Here is a 27,865-nt window from a genome sequence, read left to right as displayed (position 1 = left end):
AGTGTTGAGATGAAAGCCATAGTACCCACAAAGCCACAAATATTTACTATCTGGTCCTTTGCAAAAAACACTTGCCACCCTTTCAAATAAAGTATCACATGTCTCACTCTGGGTTCTGAGTGTAGTAACTGATGTAGGTCCTTTCCTGGCCACCTCCACGTTGATTGGGAGTTAAATGTTTGCTCAGTAAAAATCACAATAACAAATTTGGTAGGTTAAGTCTTTCAAGATTCAGGTGAAACCAACCAACTTTAATCAAATATATACTAACTCATGCTAAGTAAAGTTTAAAAATGGAACCTGAACTCTCCACATACCCGTTTAACAGTTTTTAAGCGCACTGGGTTAGCCTTCTTTTTGAAACATGACTCAATGAGTTGGTCACCAATACTTTAACCAAGTATAAGTGTTCTAAGCCTTATATTGTGTTTTGGTTTTGTTTCTCAATGGTAAACTTTTGGGGATACAATGTTTTTCCTGATTTGAAAATTCATAAGCATGGATTAATCCATGTTGCATAAGATAAGAAAATGCTTATAGCAAAGTTTAATAAAAACATAACCACTGCAGGATTTGAATTCACTGGTTTAGAAATACAAAGCTTATGTATTTGGCTTCAAGACCTAATGTATTAATAGGTTGATATTATGATTTTTAGAGAAGATTCCCATCTTTCATCTTCAAGGCAAAAGAAAGAACACCAGTAATTTTACATTGCATTAAAGAAATGAAAAGACCTGGAGTTCTTGGTGTAAGGCAACTTATCTTCAAACCAGTCTCTTAGAATTAGATCTGAAAAGGGGATAAATGCATAGGCCTGGGGGTCCTAACTATTCCTAACCAAAGAAAAATCCCTGGATGTTCTGTTTTTAAAAATCTTCTCTCAGTCCTTTCTCTGATACATAGCTAGCAAATATTTTCTCCCACTCTGTGAGTGGTCTCTCCAGTTTAGAGACCATTTCTTTTGTTGTGCAGAAGCTTTTTAATTTTATGAAGTCCCATTTGTCCATCCTTTCTCTTAGTTGCTGAGCTGCTGGGTTCTATTGAGGAAGTCCTTGCTATACCTATTAGCTCCAGAGTTTTTCCTGCTCTTTCCTGTACTAACTTCAGAGTTTCGGGTCTGATATTAAGGTCCTTGATCCATTTTAAGATGATACTAGTACAGGGTGATAGACATGGATCTAGTTTCAGTTTCTTGCAGATGGATAACCACTTTTCCCAGCAACATTTATTGAAGAGGCTGTCTTTTCTCCATCGTATATTTTTGGCCCCTTTGTCAATAAATAAGGTGGGTATAGTTGTGTGCATTCATATCTGGGTCCTCTATTCTGTTTCACTGGTCTTCATGTCTGTTTTTGTGCCAGTACCATGCTGTTTTTATTGTTATTGCTTTGTAATATAGTTTGAAGTTGGGTATTGTGATACTGCCAGCATTGCTCTTTTTGCTGAGTATTGCCTTGGCTATTTGCAGTCTCTTGTGTTTCCAAATGAACTTTAGGGTAGATTTTTAAATCTCTGTGATGAAAGTCATTGGGATTTTGATGGGAATTGCATTAAACATGTAGATTGCTTTTGGTAGTATAGCCATTTTTACTATGTTGGTTCTACCAATCCATGAGCACAGGAGATCTTTCCATCTTCTATAGTCTTCCTGAATCTCTTTCTTCAGGGCTTTGTAATTCTCCTTGTAGAGGTCATTCACATCTTTTGATAAGTTTACTCCTAGGTATTTGATTTTTTTTTTTGAGGCTATTGTAAATGGAATTGTTTCCATGTATTTCTTCTCAGTTTGTTCATTGTTGGTGTATAGAAAAGCTACTGATTTTTGTAAGTTGATTTTGTATCCTGCCACCTTACTATAGCTGTTCATTGTATCTAAGAGTTTTTGTGGAGTTTTTTGGGTCTTTAAGGTATAGGATCATATCACCTGCAAATAGGGATATTTTGACAGTTTCTTGACCTAGGAAACTTAAGAAACTAAACTCTCCCAAAATCAATGAACCAATTAAGAAATGGGCAACTGAACTAAATAAAACTTTCTCAAAAGAAGAAATTCAAATGGCCGAAAAACACATGAAAAAATGTTCACCATCTCTGGCCATAAAGGAAATGCAAATCAAAACCACACTAAGATTACACCTCACCCCGGTTAGAATAGCCATCATCAAAAACACCAACAACAACATGTATTGGCGAGGATGTGGGGAAAAAGGAACCCTGTACACTGCTGGTGGGAATGCAAGCTGGTGCAACCACTCTGGAAAAAACTTGGAGGCTTCTTAAAAATCTAAACATAGATCTGCCATATGACAGCAATCCCACTCCTGGGGATAGACCCAAAGGAATGCGACAACAGGTTACTCCAGAAGCACCTGCACACCCATGTTTATTGCAGCACTATTCACAATAGCCAATTTATGGAAACAGCCAAGATGCCCCACTACTGACGTGTGGATCAAGAAAATGTGGTATTTATACACAATGGAATTTTACTCAGCCATGAAGAAAAAGGAAGTCTTATCATTTGCAAGTAAATGGACAGAACTGGAGAACATCATTCTGAGCGAGGTTAGCAGACTCAGAAGACCAAAAACCGTATGTTCTCCCTCATAGGAGGACTTTAGATCTAGGGCAAATACAGCAGTGTGGCTGCACTTTAGTCACATGGTAAGGGGAGAGCACATAAGGGAGGTATGAGAATAGATAAGAAACACAAAACATGAAAACATTTGATGCCCCCAATCCAGAGGAACTAATACAGAAACCTTAAAGCAACAGAGGTCAAAAAGAGAAAGGGATCAGGAACCACTGTAAAGATCAGCCTGGGTTGTAACACATTTGCACATGAAAGCAATGCTAGGAATCTCTCTGTATAGCTGTCCTTATCTCAACTAGCAAAAATGCTATGTCTTTCTTATTACTGCTTATTTCTAGTCTTCAACGGAAGTGGAGAAAAGCACAAAACAGATTCTGCCTGGAAGTGACGGGGGAGGGGAAGAGAGGGTAGAGGTGGGAGGCAGGGGGGAGAAATGACCCAAATAATGTACACACATGTGAATAAATGAATAATAATAAAAAAAAACCTTCTCTCAATATATTATCCTTGTTAAGTATACACAAAGGCAAGACACTAATGATTGAGAACACTATCTAGATGAGGGTTTCTGAGCCTTGGTACTACTGACATTTTAGGCCGGATGATTCTTTGTTGTAGGATGAATATCCTGTGCATCACAGCACATTTTATCAGCATACTTGCTCTACCCAGTAGATGCTAGGAGCCTCCCACCTATGGTTGTACAACCAATGATGTCTGCAGACATTGCTGAATGTCCTAGTTTTACCCTCAGTTATGAACCATTGCTCTTGGATACAATAAGGACACTTGCACACCCATGTTTATTGCAGCATTATTCATAATAGCCAAACTATGGAAAGAGCTATGGATTAAGAAAATGTGATAGACAGATAGATAGATAGATAGATCACAGTAAAATACGAAGGCCAAACCCCACTGAACATTGAAGAGACACTTAAACAATGAAGGACAGGAATGTAAAACAGGTCATGTTAAGAGAAGGAAATTAGGTGGGGCAAATGAAGAAGATGAAGGAGGGTGAGACACTTTCTATACATATATGAATATGGAACACTGAAACCTGTTGAAGTCATTTTAAGAAGGGCAGTGAGGGAAGAGGGAGAATAACAGAGGAGAGTCAAACTGGAGTATAATGTATGTATGTATACAAGGAAATGTCAAAATGAAACACCCTGTATAACTATCATATACTAATAAAAATGTTTTAAAAAAACACTACTCTTAAGAGTTAAGCCTTGAACTTGTTAAAAAGTAACCATTTTATTCAAACTGTACAAACCAAATATCCATACAGCTGGAACTAGACCTGTTACCTCCCCTCCAAGATGAGACAGAAATCTGTCCCATCAAGTTTTAATCACTGTCATGGTTAAAAGGAAGACCAGTACTTTCCTCAGAAAATTCCACTGTGCTAGTTTCTCTATATTGCCATCTTTTGCTAAAGGACCCAGATTTCCTTCCCAGAATCAGAACAACACATGGAAGGCATCTCAGACACTCAGAGTGACTCACGTTTCAAGTCCCAGCCTGATTCACCAACAATTTTAGACAGCCTCTTGCAACTTATCAGGGCAAAAAATAAAGAAGTGGCCTGAATCTCCTAAGGATTCCATTGCAACAGATTATTCCTTATGTATTTCACACTAAAAATAAAAGTTCAGTCAATAATTATGAACATGAATAGGGTAAAACATGTTTTGAGCTATGTATATTCTGTAGAAAGATTCAATCCAACAAATATGTGCCTCTATATAAATATGCATACACATCTAGATAGACAAACATAACCTTCACCTCACCGACTTCTTTGTAGTGAAGAGGAACTGAATTTCTTATGATTGCACCTGGTTTTCTTGTGATCCTTCTAATGCCTCAATTTAGTTATCATGCTTGTTTTTCTGACGAATGAATCATCATCAGAAAGCAAGATTGTTTTTCAGAGAATGATATGACCCTCAGCTGGAACCTCACTTCTGTCAGACTTATCTGGCACTACACAGACACCCAGTCTAGTCCTGAAGGTTAGGCCTTTATACTTAATCTAGCTTAAGATTTACTCTGTAGAATGCTGACTTTTTCAAAGAGAACTACTATGTAGCTGACACCAAAACAAAAGAATGAAAAGTACATAATGGAGGAAGGATGTGGTGTTCCTTTATGTAGAAACAGCTACATATGACCGCTTTGGAGATGCAAACCCCAAGCCAGGCCTCAATTCAACTGATGTAGCACAAGAAAGGTTTTACGTGTATCTTTAGGCATCATGGCAGCTGTGAAGTGTTAGCTCTTCATGTGCTTCTCTCTCAAGGATTTCCTTGTTCTATCCACCTCTTCCTCCTTCAGCAAGGAGATACATACACCACAGCAAGCAACATCTGACATGTCAACATTGCTACAGACACTAAATCCCTGTATGAGGTTTCATTGAATTCCAAAATCTCCTAGAAGCTGAATTAGAAAAACTGGGTAAGTAACTGCCCAAAATTTGGGCTGTGACTCTGAGCTGGCAGGAGTGAACTGAGCACCTTTATTATAATACACGTGTCTTTGTGTTGAACATGATTGAGGCAAGAAGTTTCCCAGAGATTAAAAACTCATTATCTTCCATCAATGTGTTCCTTATACAAGCACCTTTGTATACTTCAAGCTTCTTGAAGCTATTGATGCTACAGAGGCCAGGAGCCATCTTTTCATCCACAGTGGTAGACAGTGAACTCCCTGATGTACAGGGCTCCAAAAGAAGCCCCAGCTTCATACCTTTAGCTAAACATAAAGAAATAAGAAGATGATGGCTAATGGGCAATTATAGCTCCCTTGGCTACAACTCGAACTTTTGGCAGATATATTAACTTTTCTGTGCCTTTATGTCTTTAATACTTTTTTTTAATGGAACTAAAGTTTGACCTCAGGGCTTCATGTTCACAAAACAGGTGCTCTACCACTTGAGCCACACCTCCAACCCATTTTGCTCATGTTATTTTGGAGATGGGGTCTTGGGAACTATTTTTCCAGGCTGGTCTGAACCATGAATCTCCTGATCTCGGTCTCCCAAGTGGCTACTATTACAGGCATGAGTCACTTGCAGCCAGGTTAATACTGCTTTTAATGGTACATAAAAAGACCAGAAAAGTATCTTTTTGTTCCTTGGTCCTTGTTCTCTCTGTTAGCTGCATTTTCACACCTGGTCCAGACTATCTGCTACTGCAGGGATGGAAGGAAGAGGGTTCACATTTCTCTCACTCTCACTGTTTCCCACGCATTGCTACATTCTGAATGTGATGCCTAGGGGCCTCCCAGCTAAATGGATGTGTAAATAAAAGACTTTTAGACCACTTCAAGGTGTCATTCAAATTTTCATCTAGCTAACAGGTAGGAAATTCACCAAATTCACCCTGGGGTCATTTTCCTATCTCTTCCTGCTAAGACTCATGTAATGTGCTAGACAAAGACACAGCCAGCCCCACATTAGAATCCTGTAGGACTGATCCCCCAGTTTCTCCTCCAATCTTAAAAACATTACTCTTCTCCCTCATGGATGAAAACAGAAATACAAAATAGGTTGAAAAGATACTTTCTATTATCAGAATTTGTTTTGTATCTTCTTTTTTATCCATACCTGAAAACCAACAGTAATCATAACACACTTAGAATTTTATTAAGTGAGATATGAGATGAAGAAGAATAGGACACCTTAAGAGTGTAACTTTATAAATGAGTACTTTTTATCTATTACGTAACTGGAAAATTATTCCTATGTTGTTGCAAGCATGGAGACTCTGTGATATTAGATTTGGACGTGGCAAGATTTTCCCTGCCTGTGTATTGTGACATAAGTGCCATTGCACAATCCCCACACTGTGAAGACAGTCATTAGTAAATGGCTAAGAGATGTCAATGGGGCTTCAGGCAGTGGTTCAACTACCCCTAATAAAGGCTTTGAACTTGAATAATAGAAAAGTCATCTCTTTTTCACTTTATCAGAGACTGGTTTCCATAATAATCAAGGACAAATATCAAAATTTAGTGGAAAATTAAGCAAAAATAGCAACACCAAATTTTTTAATGAGCTCACGCTCTATACAGCCCCTGTACATAACACTGGTAGTTCTAAAACAATGTGTAAGTGATTCACCAAGAACCTAAAGCAAACCCAGAGAAGTTGTAAAATCTCCATTCTTGTCAAAGGAATGGTGTCAAAGCAGTCAGAAGGATTTCAGTGAATTTCTGCTGGGGCAGACCAGGAGAGGTAAAGACAGAGTCTAACATCACTAAAGACTTTCTGCAATGATAGAAGTGTCCTCCATCTATACTGTCCAACACGGTAGCCATTAGACTTATTTGTGTGCCTCTCCAACTGACCCCAGTGAATGCTTGCTCAAGGTTGAGCTGAACTCACTAGGAAAGAATACTCTAATTAGCTAGCAATGTCTAATATGAATACAAGAAGGGGACTTGGTGGCACATGTGTTATGTGTTTCCCAATAACAGTGGTGAGAACTATTTAGAGAAAGTAGAAAGAAGTAGAGGAAGCCAAGTTCTGAGGCCATGAAATAGATGGCTACTCAAGAAAACAAAGTGCTCCTGGTTATTTCTTAACTGCTCTGAATCAATGTTTTTGCATAAATATGGTTAGACAGGAGCTCTGGATATATGCCTCCAGTCAGCTGGAGGGACACCAATATCCTATTATTCATTTGGCTATTATTTGTCATAATTTATTTGATTATTTACTTGTTTACAATGTGTCTCTCCCACTAGAATGTGGGCAGCATGAGGACATGGGCAATCCTGTGTTAGAAAGCAGGTATTGGGTAAAAGAATGTCAAAATGGGCATTCATATCCAACCTTATTCATTAAAAATATAGTTGAAGGCTAACGTAATGTATTACATCAGGGATAAGAAAAAAGCTGGGAAAACAACAGACCTGGTCACTATGCTCATGGAGATTGCACAATTGAGAATGTATGATAGCATATCATCGGGATCAGGAAATAGGAAACCCTTTCTTGAGGTGTTGAACTAAATTTTGAAGACTGAATAGGAATTAACTGTGTGAAAGGGAAGTAAAGGAAAGACTATTCTAGGTTTTTAAAGAAAGCTCATTATTATTCTTGCTATTGTCCAAAGAGCAGAAAAGATAGAGGATAAAGGAGAACAAGCTGTCAGGGCCAGCTGATGATAGCCTTAGAAGAGTGCTGCAGCCCAGATCCCTGAATCCAGCAAGTGTCATCTGAGCCAATAACATTCCCAGGAATGACCACATTCTCCTTTATCCCCTAATATGTGTGCCCTAGAAAGCCTACTGAGATACTTTCCTTGCTCAATTTCTTAAATACAGTCATAAGAAAACATCAGAGTGCATTCATTTATCTAACAAAAACCAGACAGAAAAAGACACTTTCTCTTCTTTCTTTCTGTCTCCCTCTAAGACACACACACACACACACACACACACACACACACACACACAGAGTTTACAAAAGGCTTTTCTTTTTCTTACAGTTAATACTGAATTTAAACTTCTAGTCTAGATAGTTCTTAGAAAAATATTATCCCCATTTTATAGTTGAGGACCATATGACTCAAACTGTGGCTTGTCCAAGAGTTCACAATTAGGAGTACAGCCAGGATCCAAAGTCACACCCTCCAAGTCCCAGGCTCTTCCCTACAAAAGATGATTCTTCCTAACTAAGGTCCCCATAGGAAACACTGAGTCTGAATCTGACACCAACCCTACCAATTATAAAACCTAAAATGACTACCTTCTGAGGTGATTTTTGTCTTGCCAGTGAAAATGTTCTCCCACAGGGAGCAGCCAGAGAGACTTTCTTAGTTAGTTTTTTTTTTTTTCTTTTTTTTTTGGTAGGACTGGGATTTGAACCAGGGCTTTGTGCTTGCAAAGCAGACACTCTACTGCTTGAGCCGTGTCTCCAGTCTATTTTGCTCTGGTTATTTTGGAGATGGAGTCTAACGGAGTCTCACCAACTCTTTGCCCATGCTGGCTTTGAGCTACAATTCTCCCAATCTTAGCCTCCCAAGAAGCTAAGATTACAGGCATGAGCCTCCAGTGCCCAGACTCTCAGTTAGCTTTCTAAAGCAAACTTAGTGGTTGAACTTTGTGGAGCTGATTTGGAATGTTCTTTCTTCAGAAAGGTAATTCTTTCCATCTAATTCAAAATCGGAACCTTGCTTTCAAATATTCTAAGTCAATTTGGGAAGCCTGGAATCCCTCAAAGGGCCATTAGTTCTAAAATAACATGAGTCACTTTCAGACACATGGATCAAATGCCCCAAAGTACTTCCAACAATGACAGCTCTCATTTTGAGAATCTATGCATGTCTAGATGCTGTATATGCAGCCTGTAAGTGGGGTGACAAACTGCCCCTGTTTACCTGGGACCCAGTGTCTACAGCATACAAGACTTCTGCTTTTTGTTTTTTTTTTTTTTTTCTTTACCATTGTGCTGAGCAGGGACAGTGTGATATTACAATGTATCAAATATATACTACTTGAATTCAGCCCCTCCACCACTCTCCTTTATGCTGCTCTCCCTGTTCCTAGAATAGTTTCAACAGGTACCATATTCACCCTCTTATCCTCTTTCATTGCCACTGCCCCCCTCCCACTACCAACCCCACCTTCTCTGATTTTGTAGGAAAAAAAAGAGAAAAAGAAAAAAAATGACATTTTTGCTTATTTTAGATAAAGATAGCTACACAGGGAGTTTCCTTGTGATATTTCCAAGTATATATGTATTATAGCCCCAACTGGTTCCTTTCTTATGGTTCCTCTAATTTTCTTCATTCTACCTTCATCCCTTTCTTATGGTGGTTTCAGTTGGTTTAAGATTTCTATATTCATTCTTATAGAGAGAGTGTATCAACTATATTCAACTTCTCAGTTTCCTTCTGTTACAGTCAACTGGGATGACTTGATTGCACTGTCAGTTACTTAATCCTCATAACCTTATCATTATCTTTACTAATGAAAGAATCCAGACCAGAGTATTTGCATGGTTTTCCAAGGTTTTCACAAACTGTAGGACCAAAACTGAAGTCTAAACTGGAGTCTAATAATACAGAGGCTGATCCTACCATACCCCCCTGGGTAACCATAGCAGTGTAATTCTGCTGAAAGGATGTTCATCCTTGAGTACTGGCATGTAGAATGAACCTCAAACCTTCCATTTCTCTGGAGAATTCTCAGTATGCTCACTTCTAAGTAGATAGTATTTTTTCATGACTGAAATAAAACTGAAAGCCTTCTCTTTTGCCTGAAGCTCAATGTTCTGATTTGCATGTCAATGCCAACAGTGGTATTTCACCTGAGGGCAGCTTTAAAAACACCCAGAGCAGTGTAAGCAGTCTGAGTTGGGAAACTAACTAATAAGCTGTGAAGAACAGGCCTTGGAGTCTCACCTGGGGAAGTGTGGTGGACTTAAAATTAAATCCTTCCTCTGCCATGTACTAGCTGTATGACCTTGGGGTTAATAATAGTTATTTTGAAGGAAGACTGCGGAGCATAAAATAAGATCACACCATGTGAATCTACCTTGCTTTGTGACTGACACAAATAAATGTTAGCTCACCACCTCCAACCCTTCCCCCAAAAAGGAAACTCCCTTGTTTTGTGTTTCCCTCAAACTTCCATCAGGGTTTCTGAAACCAAAACCTATGTGAAAACAGCAGATTATTTTGATAAGAATACAAACAACACACAATCTATGCTTTTTCTCTAAAATGGCCAAGATTTGAACAGGCTTTTCACCAAAAAACACATAAATAATTAGGCACACAAAAAGGTGTTCAACATTGTTAGTAAATAGGGAAATGCAAATTAATACCACAATAAAACCTAGCACACACAAGGCCCCAAGTTCAAACCCAAGTTACTACTACCAAAAATAAGTAAATAAATAAAACCACAATAAGATACCATAACACACCTATTAGAATGACTAAAAATCACTGACAATACCAAGTGTTTGCAATGATACAGAGCAACTAAATTCTCATGTACTGGCCTTGGGACTGTGAAACAGTACAGCCACTTTTGAAAGTATAGTGGTTGTTTCTTACAAAGTTGAACACACACTTATCATATGACCCAGCAGGTTCATTCCCAGGAATTCATCCGTGAGAAGTAGAAATGAACATATACAAAAGAAAGAAGCTTATAGCTGCTTTATTCATAAAAGCAAGAAATCTAAATAATATAAAGCTTCAGGGGAACATCTATATAATGAAGTACTGCTCAGTAGAAAAAGAGCACACACAACAAGATGAATATACACCACAATAAAGTACTCAAGTGAATATCAAGTATTAAACAAAAGCAGTCAGACACAAAAAGATAGGAAAATGTAATATATATACATATCATATATCATATATATAAAACAATGTATATAAAATACTGCATATATATATATATGCACAATATATATAAAATATATATATACCCATGATGTTTTACTCAGTCATTAAGAAAAACAAAATTACACCATTTGCAAAGGAATAGATAGAACCGGAGATCATCATGTTAAATGAAGTAAGCCAGACTCAAACAAACACTGAAGGTTTTCTCTCATAATTTGGAATCTAGATTAAAAAAATAAAAGACATAAAAGTAGAAAAGGAACAACTCGGGAAGAAGAAGGGGACCAGTGGGAGTGGGGGAAACTAAGAAAGTTAGTAAGAAAATGTCATAAGACACCTTACATATGTACAAAAAATGTTTTTAAATAAAGATTTTAAGTAAGTGCATAGTTTTCTGATATAAAAAAAATTAAGACTATATACTATTTGACTCCATTTACATGAAATTTGGGGAAAGGCTGAGAAAGAACCAGGAGATAATGTGCAGAGGAACACAAAAGAATTTTGTGGGGTGACTGAAACATCATTCGTTTTGTGTATGGTGGTTACACAGGCATATACATTTGTCAAAACTCATTAAACTGTATGTATAAAGGGATTAGTTTTACTACTTCTAAGTTATATCCCAATAAATTTGATTTAGGAAAGAGAAAGTAGATTATGAATATCAGGGTGGGGTGCCAGACTGGGAAAAGTATGGATGGGGAAGAATGGGAAGATGGACAGGGCACAGCTAGTTACTACTTTCAATGGTGTGTTCCACTGATAACTTGGAAAGACAAAGGGAGCCACTCATTAACCAGAGTCTCAGGCTATCCTAGTCAAATTTCACTTGGCTACTTCTAAGGCCAGGTCAACAATTGATCTAAGAACATATGTCACATGGTGGTGCATGAGTGTAATCCCAGCTATTCAGGAGACAGAGGCAGAAAGATTTAGTGTTCCAGGCCAGCCCAGACAAATTAAGACCCTATCTAAAGACAAATACAAACAAAAATGCTGAGGACATGGCTCAAGCCAAAGAGCCAAGCCTCCAGCCCTTTTTTGCTTTTAGTTATTTTTCAGGTAGGGTCTCACATTTTTTGCTCAGACTGGCCTAGTGACCCTCCTACCTAGGCACACAACATTATGCCTAGCTTGTTGGTTGAGATCAGATCTTGCTCACTTTTAGCTGAGGCTGGCTGTGAACCACAATCCTCCTGATCTCTGCCTCCCAGATAACTGGGATTATATAGGTCAAGAACGTTTTTTTTTTAATTACTTTTCACAAGTGAAGACAACCAGTTACTCTAGGAACATAGAGCCCTCTCTTACCACTGATTTCAACACTGGCAAGGCTGGACCCATGAGTAAGGAAAATAAACACAATACAATGTTTCAGCCCAATCTCAAGTTTAACACAGTGCCCATGGCAGATTTGCAGAATCCACAGAGAAGTAAGGACAGTGAAGTCCATGGGGTGTGATAGGATGGGATGGGATGCTACGGGAGGGGACTGCCATACCTTCTCAAGAATAGCTGCTCTACCCCAAGGTAAATGTTGTATGTTCATCCTGTGTGGTACCTGAAGGCCATTTACATATAAAATGATTCCTCTCTCAGCACACAATAAACAGGAGTCAGTTCTCTTTCTGTTGTTAGTATGCTATGACAGCCTAGAAACCGGATCCTCAACCTGCTCTTTGTAAGATGCAGTCTAAACTTCTGCACCATCCCAGGGCCTCAAGACAAACACCTCCAGCTTCTGCCTCCACCTGATCCTAAAATGAGCTTCTGAGGCTTTCTCAGTCCCTTTCTAAACTGACACATCCCTTTTACCTAGGAGAGCTGGTGAAATGGCACCTCTTCACACAGTCTCCACACAGGTAGAACAGCTGCTCCTTTCTCTGCAATGCCTCTCATTCTCCTCTCTTTAGACCTCTAGCTCTGTACAGTGCCATATGTGTCTTCTCCATTACACTGTGGGTTTTTCACTTTTACCTTTGTAATCCTAGCATCTGCAGAAAGTACTAGTAGTGGCTGACTGAACACATCACTGCAGAAATCAATACAACCTCTAGTTTGCTGAGTGCCCACCATGCGCCACATATGGTGCCAGATGAGTACATATGTCCAAGAATGAACAGCTTATTCTCCACACCTGCCACCCCAAAATGAGCAACTAGCGCTATGCTTGGTGCCTCCCTCTTCAGGACTTTCTCCACACAGGGTAAGAACAAAATGTGAGGGAAAAGGACAGAAATTCACAGGTCAGTGCATAAGCCTTAGGAACTGAAGCAATAAATCAGCTTGCTTTAATTTATGGGCAAAAAATATTTTATTCTTATGGACACTAGTACCATAAAGGTCTTTAAGACATCAGGGCTCAACTACATTCATTGTTAATCATCTGCTTGGCACACAGATACTATTAACCTCATTTGATAAGAAACTAAGAATTCTGAAATTCTGAAGCAGACTCCAAATATTTCACACAACCACATCAGAACATAGAAGATTAGGATTCCCTAAGACGAGAAGGGGATTTTGACTCATGCCATCTGGATGTATGTCCTATGCTAGAGTCTTCAAGTACAGCTCTGTCTTCTGGCAAATTGCTTGGTGTGGGACCTTGAATTTCTCACCTGTGAAAATGGAGTGGGGCAGGGGGCATGGTCCAGGTCCAGTAAGCCATGCCTTCTAATCCAGTTTCATAATTCTAGAAGTCTCATGTTGCACTTAAGAGTTAAGGATCAAGAGCTGGGCATGGTGGTTCACACCTATAATCCCAGCTACTCAGGAGGCAGAAGCAGGAAGACCTTGAGTTCACTGTCAGCCCAAAGAAAATTAACGAGACCCTATCTCAAGAATAAAATACAAAAAAAGGAGGGGGGCACTGGGGGGTGAAACTCAGTTGGTAGAACACTCATGCACAAGGCCCTGGGCTCAATTCCCAGTGCTGCAAAAAAAAATAAAAATTAAAAAAAAACTTTAAGAATTTATAAGGATAAAGTTCTCTGTTCTTCTTTCTGTACATAAGCAATAGACTTTGTCATCTTTTCCACATTCTTTTTAAATAACAGGAAATGCAATGCTACTGAGTGTTTTGAATTCTTGTCCAAATTTCTTTCTCTACTTTTCCTTCTCTCACTCTCTCTTTGGCTCTCTTTCCTTTTCTCCCTCCCTTTCTAGGCAAGGAATGATAATGGTTGTTTTGGCCACTAATATCCATTTCCTTTGGTCTGAAAATAGCACCCTGATTTTTTTTCCAGAAACTGTATAATCCAGAACCTTCAATGAAGATCCCCCCATTTGCCTAGAAGCAGATATCTGATTATCCCTCCACACACAGAATCTAGGTCTTGAACAGAGGGCATAAAGACAAACAGAGGCTGGAATGTGTTCTCAGGTCAGTGCTCTTGACATACTTTTCATTATTTCCTACTAGTTAAAATATCTGCGATCCCCTAGTTTTAACATTTCCCCAAAAAGTTCAATATCTTTCTTGTAAGTTTGTAATAATCTTACAACAGAACTCAACTAAAGTCTCTTTCTCTTTCCTGCAACCAATGAGCTCTAACAATATGTAAGTCTTACACTTTGCTACCTGTTCCTCTCCAGAAGTCATAAATGTCATGCATAAAAAAGCAACCACCTGCCTTTTTAACACCTTATGTATATCCCTGGGGCCTGGATGTGACCAGGGGCTTTCCATCCTGGCCTTCTCTGTCTTTCCTGAGGGAGAAGAGCTCTCTATTGACAAGTCAGGCTGACTTGCTAACCTCCTACCCACCTGAAAAAGACCTAAGAACACCTGAAGGAGCCCACGGCAAAAGCAGGTCAGCAGGTACCAATTTTTCTTAACTGGAAAATGGTATATGTATGTTGCATCCATCCTCAGAACTCTCCAATAAACTGAAAATTCCAGGGGAACTTAGACTTCCAGCTCATTCTCCTTTTCAAGCCTTGAACCCCAATAATAATAATTATTCACAATATTGAGCAGTCATTACCTAGAAGCCTTGAATCTAAAAACTTAAGACAGGATGTGGTGGCTTAGGAGGCAGAGATAGGAAGGATTGTGGTTCAAGGCCAGCAAGGGCAAAAAGTAAGCTGAGAATACATCACAATCCATAACTGGGCATGGTGGTGCACACCTATAGACCCGGGTAGGCGGGAAGCATAGGTTAGAGGACTGAGGTGATTGAAATCTGAGGCTGGTCCTAGGCAAAACCACAAGACTCTACATGAAAAGTAACTTTTTAAAGCAAAAAAAAAAAAACCCTGGTGATATGGTTCAAATGATAGAGTGCTTGCCTTGCAAGTGTGAAGCCCTGAATTCAAATCCCAGTACTAAAAAAATAAACAGTCAAAATAAACAAGTTTTTATGGTTTATCTCGTTCAGGCCATACAATGACCATAGGTGGTTGGCACAATAATTATTCCTACTTTACAGGTGAAAAGACTGGTGTTTGGAAGGTTAAGCATTATCTGAAATCAAGAGCTACTGGAAGGCTGAGCAAAATCAAACGTGAGTCTACTGAGTTCACAGTCAACACTATCACAATGACGTCACACCTAAGGTGCACAAGTGTATACTTCCTAGCCTGAAATCAGAGTCTACCAGGCTAACGATGCAAAAATGAAAGGGCTTCTGTTATTTTTCATTCCAGGAACAATCACCCAGGGGTTAGGCATCTACATGGACTGCCTCACTTTTATCAATTGCTTTTTCTCCTCTACTTGCCACTTGAGACTGCTGTCCTCTGAATACTATCTCAGCAGAGCAGGAATGTTCTTCAGGTTAAATATAAAAAGAAGACTGTCCCTCCCCATGAGTTAACAGCAGCCAGAACCCTGCCTGAGTAGTAACTCCCACTGGGGCTCAGCTGATACACAGTGGCAGGGACCTGAAACCTGGTATTTTGCAAGTCGCACCAACCCACCAAAATAAGCCAGGTAGGTCATCACCATGAAGTTAAATTCAACTACGAAGTATCCTCTAAGGCCCTTAATACTACAAGGATAAAATGGAAAACACTAATAATGCTATATATCCACTCAACAAAAAATTTACTGGACAAGTTTAGCTAATAGTACTGCACATACATAGCACTGTGATATTTACACCACCATGTAGAATATTCACAATAGGGAGAGCTGAGTACAGGATATACAGAATTCTTATTTTCGCAACTCTTCCATAAATCTAGAATTATGTCAAAATGGAATGCTTAAATATGCACTGGACAGGTTGGATAATAGATTCCCAGCAACACCCTCCATAAGACTGATAGTTTAACACAGCATTACTCATGGGATGCAGGTGATTGATGGGAGAATCATGAATCTTTTCATCAATGAGTCTCTGTAGCCCAGAGAAAGAGAGTAACATGTCATGCAAACCAAGTTTCATCATGAAACTTCACACCAGGGCCACAAATACACTCTTAGAGACAAAAAATCATGGCAAAAAGATGTGCAGAGGTGAGGGGAATAGGTAGAGAAGAGAGCAGAGTACATGCATAGCACAAAACTAAGGCAGAAAAAAGTCATTTCTGTTACTCATCTGGGACCAGGGGAAACATCTACACATTTGTCTATCTTCATACATAGAGGGCAAAATATAGAGGGGTGGTCCTCTAAACAAGAAACTTTTTTAAAAGCTTTTTCAAAGAAAGTTTCACAGCTAGTGGAGTGGCTCAAGTGGTAGGGCAAGTATGAGCCCTGAGTTCAAACCAGAAGCATACATCCAAGAATTATTTGGTAGAAATAAAGCCAAAGCATTTTGGAAGAGTTTTTAAAGTCACTAAAAATATATTCATAGCCTGCCGAAAACTTGGTAAGGAAGTTTTGAGGGTGACCAAATTCAGAATCAAGAATATTTTTTAAGGACTTAAAGGTCTCTTAATGACAGTAGTATTGTTCTAAGACAGTACTATTTTTAATCTTCATCCTTCAGACTAAAACAAAAGACTCTTGCCCAGTGGAGAACCTCTTCCCAGATCCGAGGAAGATGCTCTTGGAATAACATGAGAAAATACCTCACTAGGTCATTCAAGGTAATTACCACCTTGTCTTTAGATCACTGCCCAGGAGAGAAAGCTGCTTTTTGTAAAAGCACAGAGGAAGAACATGTGGTTGATTTAGGGTCTTTTCCAACTCACAGAATAAAAGCCATGTTGGGTACAGCACTGAAACATTTATTTGAAAAGATGTTGCTAGAGAGAACCCAGGCATCTCTTTTCTAACACAGAAAGCACCAGCCACACCATGAAACGCTAGCATAACAGAGCCCCTTGACTGATCCAGTTTCCGTAACTCTTCCTATTTCAGAGGCTTTCTGAGGACATATGTTCATGAACCTGCAACTTAGAAGACAAGTAGGCCTGGCACTAAACTCTAATTTTGTTTCCAATAAGACCACTCAGGTAAAAATCATGAGAGAATCTGAAAAAAAAGCCATTACTCCAACACTTTATCGTCAAGGGGCATATCCACTCACATCCTACTTATGGTGCCTTTATATACAGGAAGATTTAAGATAAATAATTCACTTTTCAAATCTCATTATTCTCATGAGTGACAAGATAGTCTAATAGTCCAGTACAGAGTATTTGTACAATACTGTTTTAAAACTCTGCTGTGACAATCTATCCATCTCACCCCAAACAACCTGGGTAAACCTCATTATCCTAGTTTTTCTTCCATTTATATTTTAGTAGAATAATTTAATCAGACACCCAAAGGCCTTACCACTAATAACCAAGATTTACTAGAAAAAAATCAATTTATACCTTGCTTTAGAAGCCATCAAATATATTACTAAAGTCTGAAACACAAGAACCATTCTCACTCTTGGAGGAACCAGTAGGAGAACCAGAGACAGGCAAAGAGTTACCATAGCATTCTAGATTTCTAGGTTAAGAGAAAAAAGCAACATATATTTTAAGGCAAACATGGGAAGGGAAAAAAGTAGTGTTTTGTTTCTACCTCAAGAAATTGCAGACAAATATGAAGCAAATCACATCTTTGAAATACTGAATTATCTGAACATGCTAATTAACTAAATGTAATCAAGCCACTTTCAGTCCTCTCTTCACCTGCTGTAATATTTCTAGTGTATTGCCTTTCTCGTTCCTCACAACCAGTAGAACATTAAACAGTCTGCATAGAGCAGCAAAGAGAAACAAATACACTCAGATTTTTGCTGATGGCAGGAATTTCTGAGGCTCAGGGCATGCGAACCAACAGTATGGAAATGGCAGCACTGGCAGTATATTTTAATTATTCTTCACACTCACTTTGAAAAAGAGCCTTAGAGTTCAATTAGGTAACATGATGCTCCGTTATGGTTATTTCATAAAACTAAGCACATTTAAAGTAGTAAATATGCAGTCATGACAGAATTACATATTCATGAAATCAAAAGTGACTGGAAGGCTTAGGATATCAGGATGTTAAAATTCATAGTTTTCAGAATATAAATCTAGTATGCATTTGAGAGGAACCAGGTCTGCTCTAGATCGTGTTCAGATTCCAGTTTCCTTGAGTACACTGTCATTTAAATTGTAATACTGATTTTATTTAGTAGGTAAACAAAAATATTGATTCTTACCCTCAGTTTCAAAATACAAACCAATTTTGAGCATTTGCAAATCCAAACTTGTCTCCCAACACAGAGCAGCAACCTTCACTGCGATCCCAACACGTTTCAGGTATTTGTGTAATCTACTAGTATTTTAGGAAAAATCCAAGGAAAACTGAGGCAATCTCCCAGGAGGAGCACTTAAGGAGATACAGCTAGCTTCCTACACAAGCGCCTGTTTTCCTGTGCACTTCCTGGGGCAGCAAAAATGAAAAGGTAGACCGACTGACTCTTCTTTGGTTTCAATATTGATTTGCTGAACCAACTTTTCCCCAATATTAGCAGCTACTTTCAAAATGCATTAACGAATACACACGTGTGCACTTTATACCGATACAAACGAACACTAGCTTCCACAAAACTGAACTGCAAGTGTGTGAGTGGAGACAGACTGCCCAGAGACAAAGCCGTAATTAATATGACTATTACTAAGACATTGTTTTCTATGCCATTTCCTCTACTTTACAATTTTCTCAGCAGAAGAAACATCAGCACCAGAGGATGGCATTTGGGCCATTTCTTCCTGGAATTCAATTTCTTAAAGAACTCCTCTCTGCACAGTAAGGAGCAGCTATCCCCCGGTCTACAATGACACAGCAGGGCTGCAAAAGAGTTGCAGGGTTCATCCGCTGCCAGGCACTTGATCCCTACCCTCCTAGGCAGCGGGTGCCCGGGAGACGGAGCCACCTCCAACCCCAAACTGGGTTAAGCAAGGCTCTCCGTTCCGCAAAGGAGCCAAACTTTGTTCTCATTGTAATCATCTTGAGGCTGATGTCACCTCCCTCCAATGAGTCTCAGAAACCACTTGACAGCTCTTGGGGACATATTTCCCCTAGACCGATACCATGGAACAAGCCTCTTCTGCTATAAGGTGAGGGCAAGCAAAGGTCTCAACCCTGCTCTCCCAGGTGCGGGGGCTCTGCCCTAAACATCACCGCACGCAGCAGAGGACTTTCCTCTGCACACATCACTGAACACGAAACCAGGACAGACTTCTGCACACGCCTTCCAGTTCCGAAAGTCACTACCGCCGTGGATTCCCTGAAACATCACGCTTTGTCCACAGCTGCACCCCCCACCCCCACATAAACGAGGTAAGGGGGTTGGGGAAGCAGAGGGGTTAAGGTGACAGCCACTGCTAGAGCTCCTCGTTTTGTTCAAAGGGTGTCACAGCGGCCGCCCTGTGGACCTACCTTGCCCTCTCCTTTCTCGCCGCCCGGTCTCCTCTGGGGATCGTCGCCGTCAGCGCCCGCACTCTCGCTGGGCAGCTCATCCTGAGACAGCTGCTGCGGCGGCGGCTGCCGGGGTTGGGGCTGTGGCGGCGCCTGGCAGGCTCCGCCAGCCCCCTGGGAGCGGGGGATGGGCTCCGGGCACGGAGCAACTCCCTCCACATCCATCTCCATCTTCCCATTCACTGGAGGGCAAGACAAAAGCAGAGCGGAGACTTGGCCGCGGCGCGCATGGCTCGCCGAGGAGGGGCCGCCTCCCGCGCCCTCCCTCCCGCCACCTTCGCCTTCGCTGCGCGCAGCTCCGCTCGCCGGCTCGGCTCGGCTCGGCTGGCGGCGTCTGGGCCGGAGAGCGCAAGGAGTGGGCAGCCGCGTGTCCTTGGAGCGGTGGCCTTCGGGCGCCCCCGGCAGTCGCGCTGAGCCGAGCGCAGCCCGGCAGTGGGAGGGCGCCTCCCAGCAGCTCGCCCAGCCCCACGGCCGCCCGGGACTCGCTCTCCAGCCCCGGCCCTGGTGCTTGACGCGGTCCTGCGTTTCCGGGGACCCTCCGCGTTTCTCCTTTCCTTCCAACCTTCGGAACAAAGTTGTTGGGGGAACAGACCAGAGGGCCAGGACCTGCCTGGCGTAAGTGCTAGGACTAGAAATGTCAGGTGTAAGAGAAACCTAGCACCCCACCCGTCACCGACCGGAGCTGGAGAGGAGCACGCGAGGGGTCTGCAGGTGGGAGGCCACCCGAACCCAGCAGCTGACCCCCCACCTCCTGGCGCCTCCCTTCGTGGACCCAGCGCCGTGTCCCGAGCTCGGCATCTAAGGTCTGTGGACGCTGGCGGCTCCGCGAAGGCAGCCCGGCACTGGCTAGCTGGAGGGAGAATGGAAGGCGGGGACAGGCGATGCGGGGTTAAAACCGGGAATGGGTGCGGTCCCACGGGGATGGGCAGGACGCGGGTTCCCTGGCGCGCGGGAGCTCAGTGTAAAGGTCTGCACTGAGAGGCACGGAAGGAAGGGATGTAGCTGCCGGGCTTTTACTGCAAATTGGGGTGTGGGGGACGCCGCGGGCTCTCCCAAGTGGCGGGTTGTCAGAGTTCAGGGTACTAGCGGGGTAAGTCTCCAGGATGCGCCCAGGGGTGCCAAGGATGGCAAAGGCAGCATGTAAATTCTTAACCTGGGGTTCACTGGTGGGTTGGTAGCAATCAGCTGTCTGAGGGCCTGCTCTAGTGGACGTGGAGTAGTTCTTCCACTGTTGGCAATTCTGGACCCTAAAGTTGTAAAGGTCTGTGGGCTGGGCTGACAGACTCAGAGGCCCCGAGAGCTAGAGACACCAGACACTAGTGAGATATTTTCTCATGTTACTCCAAGAGCATCTTCCTCGGATCTGAGAAGTTGGAGGCTTACCGCTCTGAGCTTTAATTGCCAGAACTCCTACCCTTGGCTCTTAGCAGCAGGTCACATTACGTCCCCCAAACCTTGGGTGTCAGGACCCATATCCCTAACAGCTCTTGAGCCTCACCTGTCACGACCCTAACCCTTGTCTTTGGTTCTTCACAGTCCTCCACCTTCTCTCACCTTGTTTATTCTTCTACCCGATGGTCCATCAGGGAGTCTCTGCTACCCCGTTCAGCTGCCCTCTTGCTGCTGCTGCATCTCCTCTTCATTTTACCACTCAGCCTGCTCTAACCATGATAATGACCTCAAGTAAACAAGAAAAGGCAACCTTTTTCTCAGCCTAAGGTTACAAAGCTAAAGCGAATCTCCTCCCTGACTGGAAAAGTAAGTGGAACAGTCCAGTTATATAGCCAGAAAAAGGGGGGGGGGGGACATTGTATGAATATGGCATGCAAATACTGCGTTGTAATTTGCACCAATCACAGGAATAACATAAGGACTGCTCTCAGTCCGCACATTGCACTTATCCCAAGCTTTCTGTTGAGACACCAGAAGAAGTGCTTCCCCTCCTTTAGTGAGAATAGTTGCAGAGTATGCAGGGTCATCTAGGGTTCACCTAGGCTTGTCTTAGATTGAAGTCTTCCAAGACTAGTGCAGGTTATCTGGAGTGGTTTTGAGTGGAGCAAGACTTCCTGAAGGAGCAGCTGTGGTTGTAGTGTTCTTCTGCAGCTGCTGGGGTTTTCTCAGGGTCATTGTAATGTGTCCAAACAAGCTGGGCATGAGGGCAGTCTGTCCAGCTGTCAAAGAGAGGGCTGCTTGACTGATAGTTCCCTACTCAAGACTCCCAGGCTTACTGGAAGGCTCTCTCAACTGCCATTCACAGGATCAAACAATCGCTTCTGAGAGTTTCGCTCACTCAGAGGGGGGTGACAACAAACAAAGAAACACTAAAGGGTATTTACAATAAAGTCTTAATGAAATCTCAACACAAAATTGTTATTTCCAGCTGCATTTAATGGTGCTTAACAGTGCTCAAATGCTATAGGTAGAATTGAGTCTCTCTGATTTGCCTCAAGGTGATGGGGATGACTTCTAAAATTGACATCACTTGGTCCTGGAGAATGGTTTCAGCTTCACACTTACAGCAGGTCTGCATATGCTGGAGGGATCTTGTAGCAGCTATAGAGAAAAATAGCAGATTATTAAGAACCCATTTAATATTAAATAGAGTTCAATGTTCTGAGTTTTGAGTTCTAAAATGCCCTCAAATGGATCAACAAATAAATGAACCAGTCCTAGGTTTTTTAGCAGAAGGAGGCTTTTTTTCTCTCAACATATAATGAAAACAGACAACAGTTGTCTAAAGAAAATGAATAATTCTATTGTTGTGTGCACTTTGCATTGAGTTAAACACTTTTACCCATCAAGACACAATATTCAACAGATGCAGTTACACAAGAGCATATCATTAGGCTTCATCTAACCGTCACTGCAATCTCTTTAACTCTGCACGCAATTATGACAGCAATTAATTACCACTTTAATCAGTATAGACAGTCAATTACGATAAGGCAACGTGACCATGCTTTTGGAAAGAAAAGAGTTTGGGGACTGAATTATCCAATCTTTTTTTCTTCGATATTTCTAAAAAGTAAATTTCAAGTTTATTTTCTAAACTGGGCACTGTATAAAAATAGTGTTTGCTTAGGCAGATTCACTATACTTTTAAATGACCAGCCCCCCACCAAAAAAGGCCTCTAAAGATGTTATTCACTCTCCATTTCCTCTCTAGTACATGCTAATAAGCCAATTCATATAGGATTTTTATTATAGTAAATTAGATTATCTGTGTAATATGCTTAGCAAATTACATAGTACATAGTGAGAATCCAAAAAGCACTGTCTGTTATACTGGAAACAGTAAGATGATATAAATTCACCTTGAGCATTCATATGAGGACCTTGACTTAGGAACAGGTAACTACCAGTTTAATTAATCTTAAATTTTCTAAAAGATATTTGCCATCTTCAGAAAATTAAGTCCCTTCTAAAGACAAGAAGAAACTCAGTGGTGTTTTGTGCAATGAACTTTTGAATTTGACAGATTTTCCTTCTACAATGTAGAAATAAAATCACATGTCGGTTCAGACAGGAGCTGGAATAGCTGACTGGTAAGTTATTCTTCTTCCATGCTCCTTACTTACAAAATGTGTTCATGAACTTCTTTCACAGCTTAAATGAGTTTTTGGTTTAATAACCAAAAGAAAGGTAAAATATTTCAAATACATTTGTTCTAAATTTAGACATGTGATTTTAAAGACTCCTATTGTTAAATGCAAATAGTTTTCTTTCTTCTGCCCTGTATTTTTTGGAGACAGATTTTTTTTTGCATCTGTCATAAGTAAATATGGACTCACAAAATATATTACATTTCAAAACTGTTGATTGCACCTAATTATGCATGTAAATTGCTACTTCAAGCATGCAGACAGCTTGCAACATTTTGAAAATTTTGCCCTACTAGTCATCTGAGGTGTTTGCGTTACTAGTTCACTGTTGCCTTAAATGACTCTTCATATCCCATTAGCTTTCCATTAATGATGAGCCTGTGGATAATTTTGACCTTTTGCTTTTTCTCAGATGATTCACATTAGTAAATCAGCACTTTTAACAAAATCACTCTTCTTCCTACTTATACCAGACCATTTGATTTTTCTGAGCTGCTGATTGTAGGAGTATAGTTAGTCTAGCCTGTTACTCAAAGCATGGTCCCTGAACCTGAAGTTTGTTAGAATGATGAGCCTGGGCCCCACCCTAGATGTTTTGCATCAGTCCCTGCATTGATTAGGATCTCCAAATGATTCCCACCACATTCAAGTTTAAGATGCACACCAACAGTGTGGAATGCATTCCTGTAATTATCTTTGGCTCTCACTATTCCCTGTACTACTCTATTCCCCACACCACCCAGGAGGGCTTACTAGGAAAACACAATGTAGCAACTCTCTTTCTCAAGATATTTTACTCCCCACTCCACTCTTCCATCCCCCAGGATCTTACTGTTGCACAATGAGAAATTTTGTGAATTAAGAATATATCTATGTTGTGTATCTCTGGTAATGAATAAGAAGTGTAAAATTTTTTTTAAATCAAAAGGCACTAGGCATTAACCTAAAAAGTACTTTATCTTGAATAATAAGCTTTATGCAAAAACTGTGAAAAACTTGGTTATTCTTGATTTGAGACTTGAAAGTCCACAGTTTCCCTCTCCTGGGATTACCAATGTCTTCTGATATAATACAAGCAAGCTGAACAAGTTTGTGCCTGTGCAATGAAATCTAATAATGCCTCAAAAATTGATAATAAGTTTTTACTAAATTATGTGCCCCAATGCTTTTGGGAAATATCAGAAATTGTTACTTTAAATAATTTACTTGAAGCACGTATATACGTAAATCAATAAATTGGTATTTTAAAAACTAGTACAGTGGCTCTCACCTTTAATGCACATGAAATCACCTAGAAAATGTTACTAAAATACAGATTCAAACTGAGCAAGCCTGAGAATCTACATTTCTAACAAACATCCACAGGATTCCTGTGCTTCTTGTCCTTGGACCTTAAAGATTTGTTTTACCTCCATCAATTATTCTCAAATTTTAATCACATGAAGAACTTTTAAAAATCTCCAGTATCAGACTAGACCTCAGATAAAGTGAATTGGGATCTCTGGAGGCAGGATCTCAGCATCTAGACCGCTCCAGGTGGTGACAACCTGTAGCTAAGACTGAGAATCAGTGCTGTTGGCATTTGCCCAACCGCAATCGGCTGTGGTACCTGGGAACTTATTAGAAAGGCAAATCCTACTGCCCCACCCAAGACTGCCCTTGGAATCAGAAACTCCAGGGGTGGAGTATAGTAATCTATGATCTAACATCACCAGATTGTGATACATGCTCAAGTTTGACGTCAAAGATTCTCTTTTGACTGCATGTTTGAATCACTGGTAGTATTCCAAAAATTAGTGATTCCCCCATTAATCAATTAAATAAAAACATCTGAGGGCAAAATCCAGCATGTTTAAAAGTTCCCCCAGGTGGTTCAAATGTGCAGATAGGGTTGAGAAATATTTCTATAAACTGAATTTTTGTGTATGCAAATTGTGCTTCCATAGAGCAGAAGTTTCTTCTATGCTGATAAAGAAAAAATCCTCCCTTAATCTGCAAAGATAGAGCGCCTGGAAAGATAAATTAGAATACCATCCCAATTATCACAGATTCAAACGAGTGTGCTTCCTTCCTCTTGGTAATACGATAGCAGCTTCTGCTTGCTGCAGCAGGACTTGGAAATGAAATAACCTGGGTTAGGTGACTACGAGATTTACCCTGGCATCAGACTGCAGTGACTAAATGTTCCCTCCTCATTTGCTAACTACCTTCAGGGGAGCTTAAGAAGCACAATTCTAGTGTGTCCTTATGAGACTCAAAGGTAACACTCAGCCAGGCACCGGTGGCTCATGCCTATAATCCTAGCTACTCAGGAGGCAGAGATCAAGGGTTGTGGTTTGAAGCCAGCTCAGGCAAATAGTGCAGGACACCCTATCTCAAAAAAACCCTAACAAAAAAAGAGCTGGCAGCTCCAGTTGTAAGCCCTGAGTTCAAACATCAGTACTGCAAAAAAAAAAAAAAGTAACAATCAGCCAGCAGCCTGATCCTACACCATCTTTGGGCTCTTCATGGATCTACACCCATCCCGAGGACCTTACTGAACTCTTATGGATAGAGTTTCAACTGATAAGAATCTACAGAGAGAATATAAGAAAAGGGTATAGGAGGCCGAGTATGGTGGAACTGTTATGTACTCATGTATGGAAATGCAAAAAATGAGACCTGTTGAAACTATTCTAAGAATGGAGTGAGGAGACTGATAGAGGGGGCGAATTTAACTAACATATTATAAGCATTTTTGTAAATGTCACAATGTACCCAGTACAACAATAATATGATAATTTAAAAACTTATTAAAAAGAAGATTCTATAAACATCCCTCATTCTATTTGAATGCTTTTATGATTAGCATCACTGTTCAGTGGAACTTTCTGCAATGATGGAAATGTTCTTTGTGCTCTACTTATTTTTTCATTTATTCACGTGTATACCTTGTTTGGGTCATTTCTCCCTCCTGCCCCCACCTGCATCCTCTCCCTCTCTCCCCCCTCCCTTCCAGGCAGAATCTGTTCTGCACTATTCTCCAGTTCCATTGAAGACTAGAAATAAGCAGTAATAAGAAAGACATAGTGTTTTTGCTAGTTGAGATAAGGACAGCTATACAGAGAGATTCCTAGCATTGCTTTCATGTACAAATGTGTTACATCCCATGTTGATTCATCTCTAACTGATCTTTACACTGGCTCCTGATCCCCTTCTCATGTTGACCTCTGTCGCTTTAAGGTTTCTGTATTAATTCCTCTGGAGTGGGGACATCAAATGCTTTCATGTTTTGGGTTTTCTGTCTAATCCTGTACCTCCCGTATATGTTCACCCTTGTCATGTAACCCAAGTCCTACAACACTGTTGTATTTGCCCTAGATCTAAAGACCGCATATGAGAGAAAACATACGGTTTTTGGTCTTCTGAGTCCGGCTAACCTCGCTCACAATGATGTCCAGTTCCATCCATTTACTTGCAAATGATAAGATTTCATTTTTCTTCATGGCTGAGTAAAATTCCATTGAGTATAAATAAATGCCACATTTTCTTGACCCATTCATTAGTAGTGGGGCATCTCGACTGTTTCCATAACTTGGCTATTGTGAATAGTGCTGCAATAAACATGGGTGTGCAGGTGCCTCTGGAGTAACCTGTGTCGCATTCCTTTGGGTATATCCCCAGGAGTGGGATTGCTGGATCATACGGCAGATCAATGTTTAGATTTTTAAGAAGCCTCCAAATTTTTTTCCAGAGTGGTTGCACCAGCTTGCATGCCCTCCAGCAGAGTACAAGGGTTCCTTTTTCCCCACATCCTTCCCAACACCAGTTGTTGGTGGTGTTTTTGATGAGGGGTGGGGTGGAATCTTAGTGTGGTTTTGATTTGCATTTCCTTTATGGCTAAAGATGGTGAGCATTTTTTTCATGTGTTTTTTGGCCATTTGAATTTCTTCTTTTGAGAAAGTTCTGTTTAGTTCAGTTGCCCATTTCATAACTGGTTCATTGATTTTGGGAGAGTTTAGTTTCTTAAGTTCCCTGTACATTCTGGTTATCAGTCCTTTGTCTAATGTATAGCTAGCAAATATTTTCTCCCACTCTGTGGGTGGTCTCTTTAGTTTAGAGACCATTTCTTTTGTTGTGCAGAGCTTTTTAATTTTATGAAGTCCCATTTGTCCATTCTTTCTCTTAGTTGCTAGGGTGCTGGGATTCTACTAAGGAAGTCCTTGCCTAGACCTATTAGTTCCAGAGTGTTTCCTGCTCCTTCCTGTACTAACTTCAGAGTTTTGGGTCTGATATTAAGGTCCTTGATCCATTTTAAGATGATACTACTACAGGGTGATAGACATGGATCTAGTGTTAGTTTCTTGCAGATGGATAGCCATTTTTCCTAGCAGCTTTTGTTGAAGAGGCTGTCTTTTCTCTGTCATATGTTTTTGGCCCCTTT

The 27,865-nt window shown here is 40.7% G+C and overlaps 1 protein-coding gene and 2 long non-coding RNA genes across 9 annotated transcripts in view; 1 reads left to right on the top strand and 2 right to left on the bottom strand.

Moving 5' to 3' along the window:
• Rbms3 (RNA binding motif single stranded interacting protein 3) overlaps positions 1-20,141 on the bottom strand; it is a 1,393,896-nt gene extending 1,373,755 nt beyond the window's left edge. For 2 of the 7 annotated variants that reach the window (XM_074074014.1, XM_074074016.1), the window contains exon 1: positions 19,802-20,139. In XM_074074014.1, coding sequence (XP_073930115.1) covers positions 19,802-20,011 — 210 coding nt within the window. In that variant the 5' untranslated portion in view covers positions 20,012-20,139. Of the gene's footprint in view, positions 1-19,801 lie in introns of all 7 variants that reach the window. The other 5 variants (XM_074074010.1, XM_074074011.1, XM_074074015.1 and 2 more) reach the window with 4 other exon arrangements.
• The window catches only part of LOC141423325 (uncharacterized), a 99,059-nt gene continuing 90,574 nt past the window's right edge, over positions 19,381-27,865 (top strand). Inside the window, exon 1 of the long non-coding RNA XR_012448102.1 lies at positions 19,381-19,702. This is a non-coding gene — a long non-coding RNA (uncharacterized lncRNA). The remainder of the gene's footprint in view (positions 19,703-27,865) is intronic.
• Positions 22,208-27,865, bottom strand: part of LOC141423321 (uncharacterized) — a 59,412-nt gene continuing 53,754 nt past the window's right edge. The window contains exon 2 of the long non-coding RNA XR_012448095.1: positions 22,208-22,393. This is a non-coding gene — a long non-coding RNA (uncharacterized lncRNA). The remainder of the gene's footprint in view (positions 22,394-27,865) is intronic.

This window comes from Castor canadensis, chromosome 5, assembly GCF_047511655.1.
Source record: "Castor canadensis chromosome 5, mCasCan1.hap1v2, whole genome shotgun sequence".
NCBI classification, from domain to species: Eukaryota; Metazoa; Chordata; class Mammalia; order Rodentia; family Castoridae; genus Castor; species Castor canadensis.
This window is presented reverse-complemented; position numbering and strand designations above follow the sequence as displayed.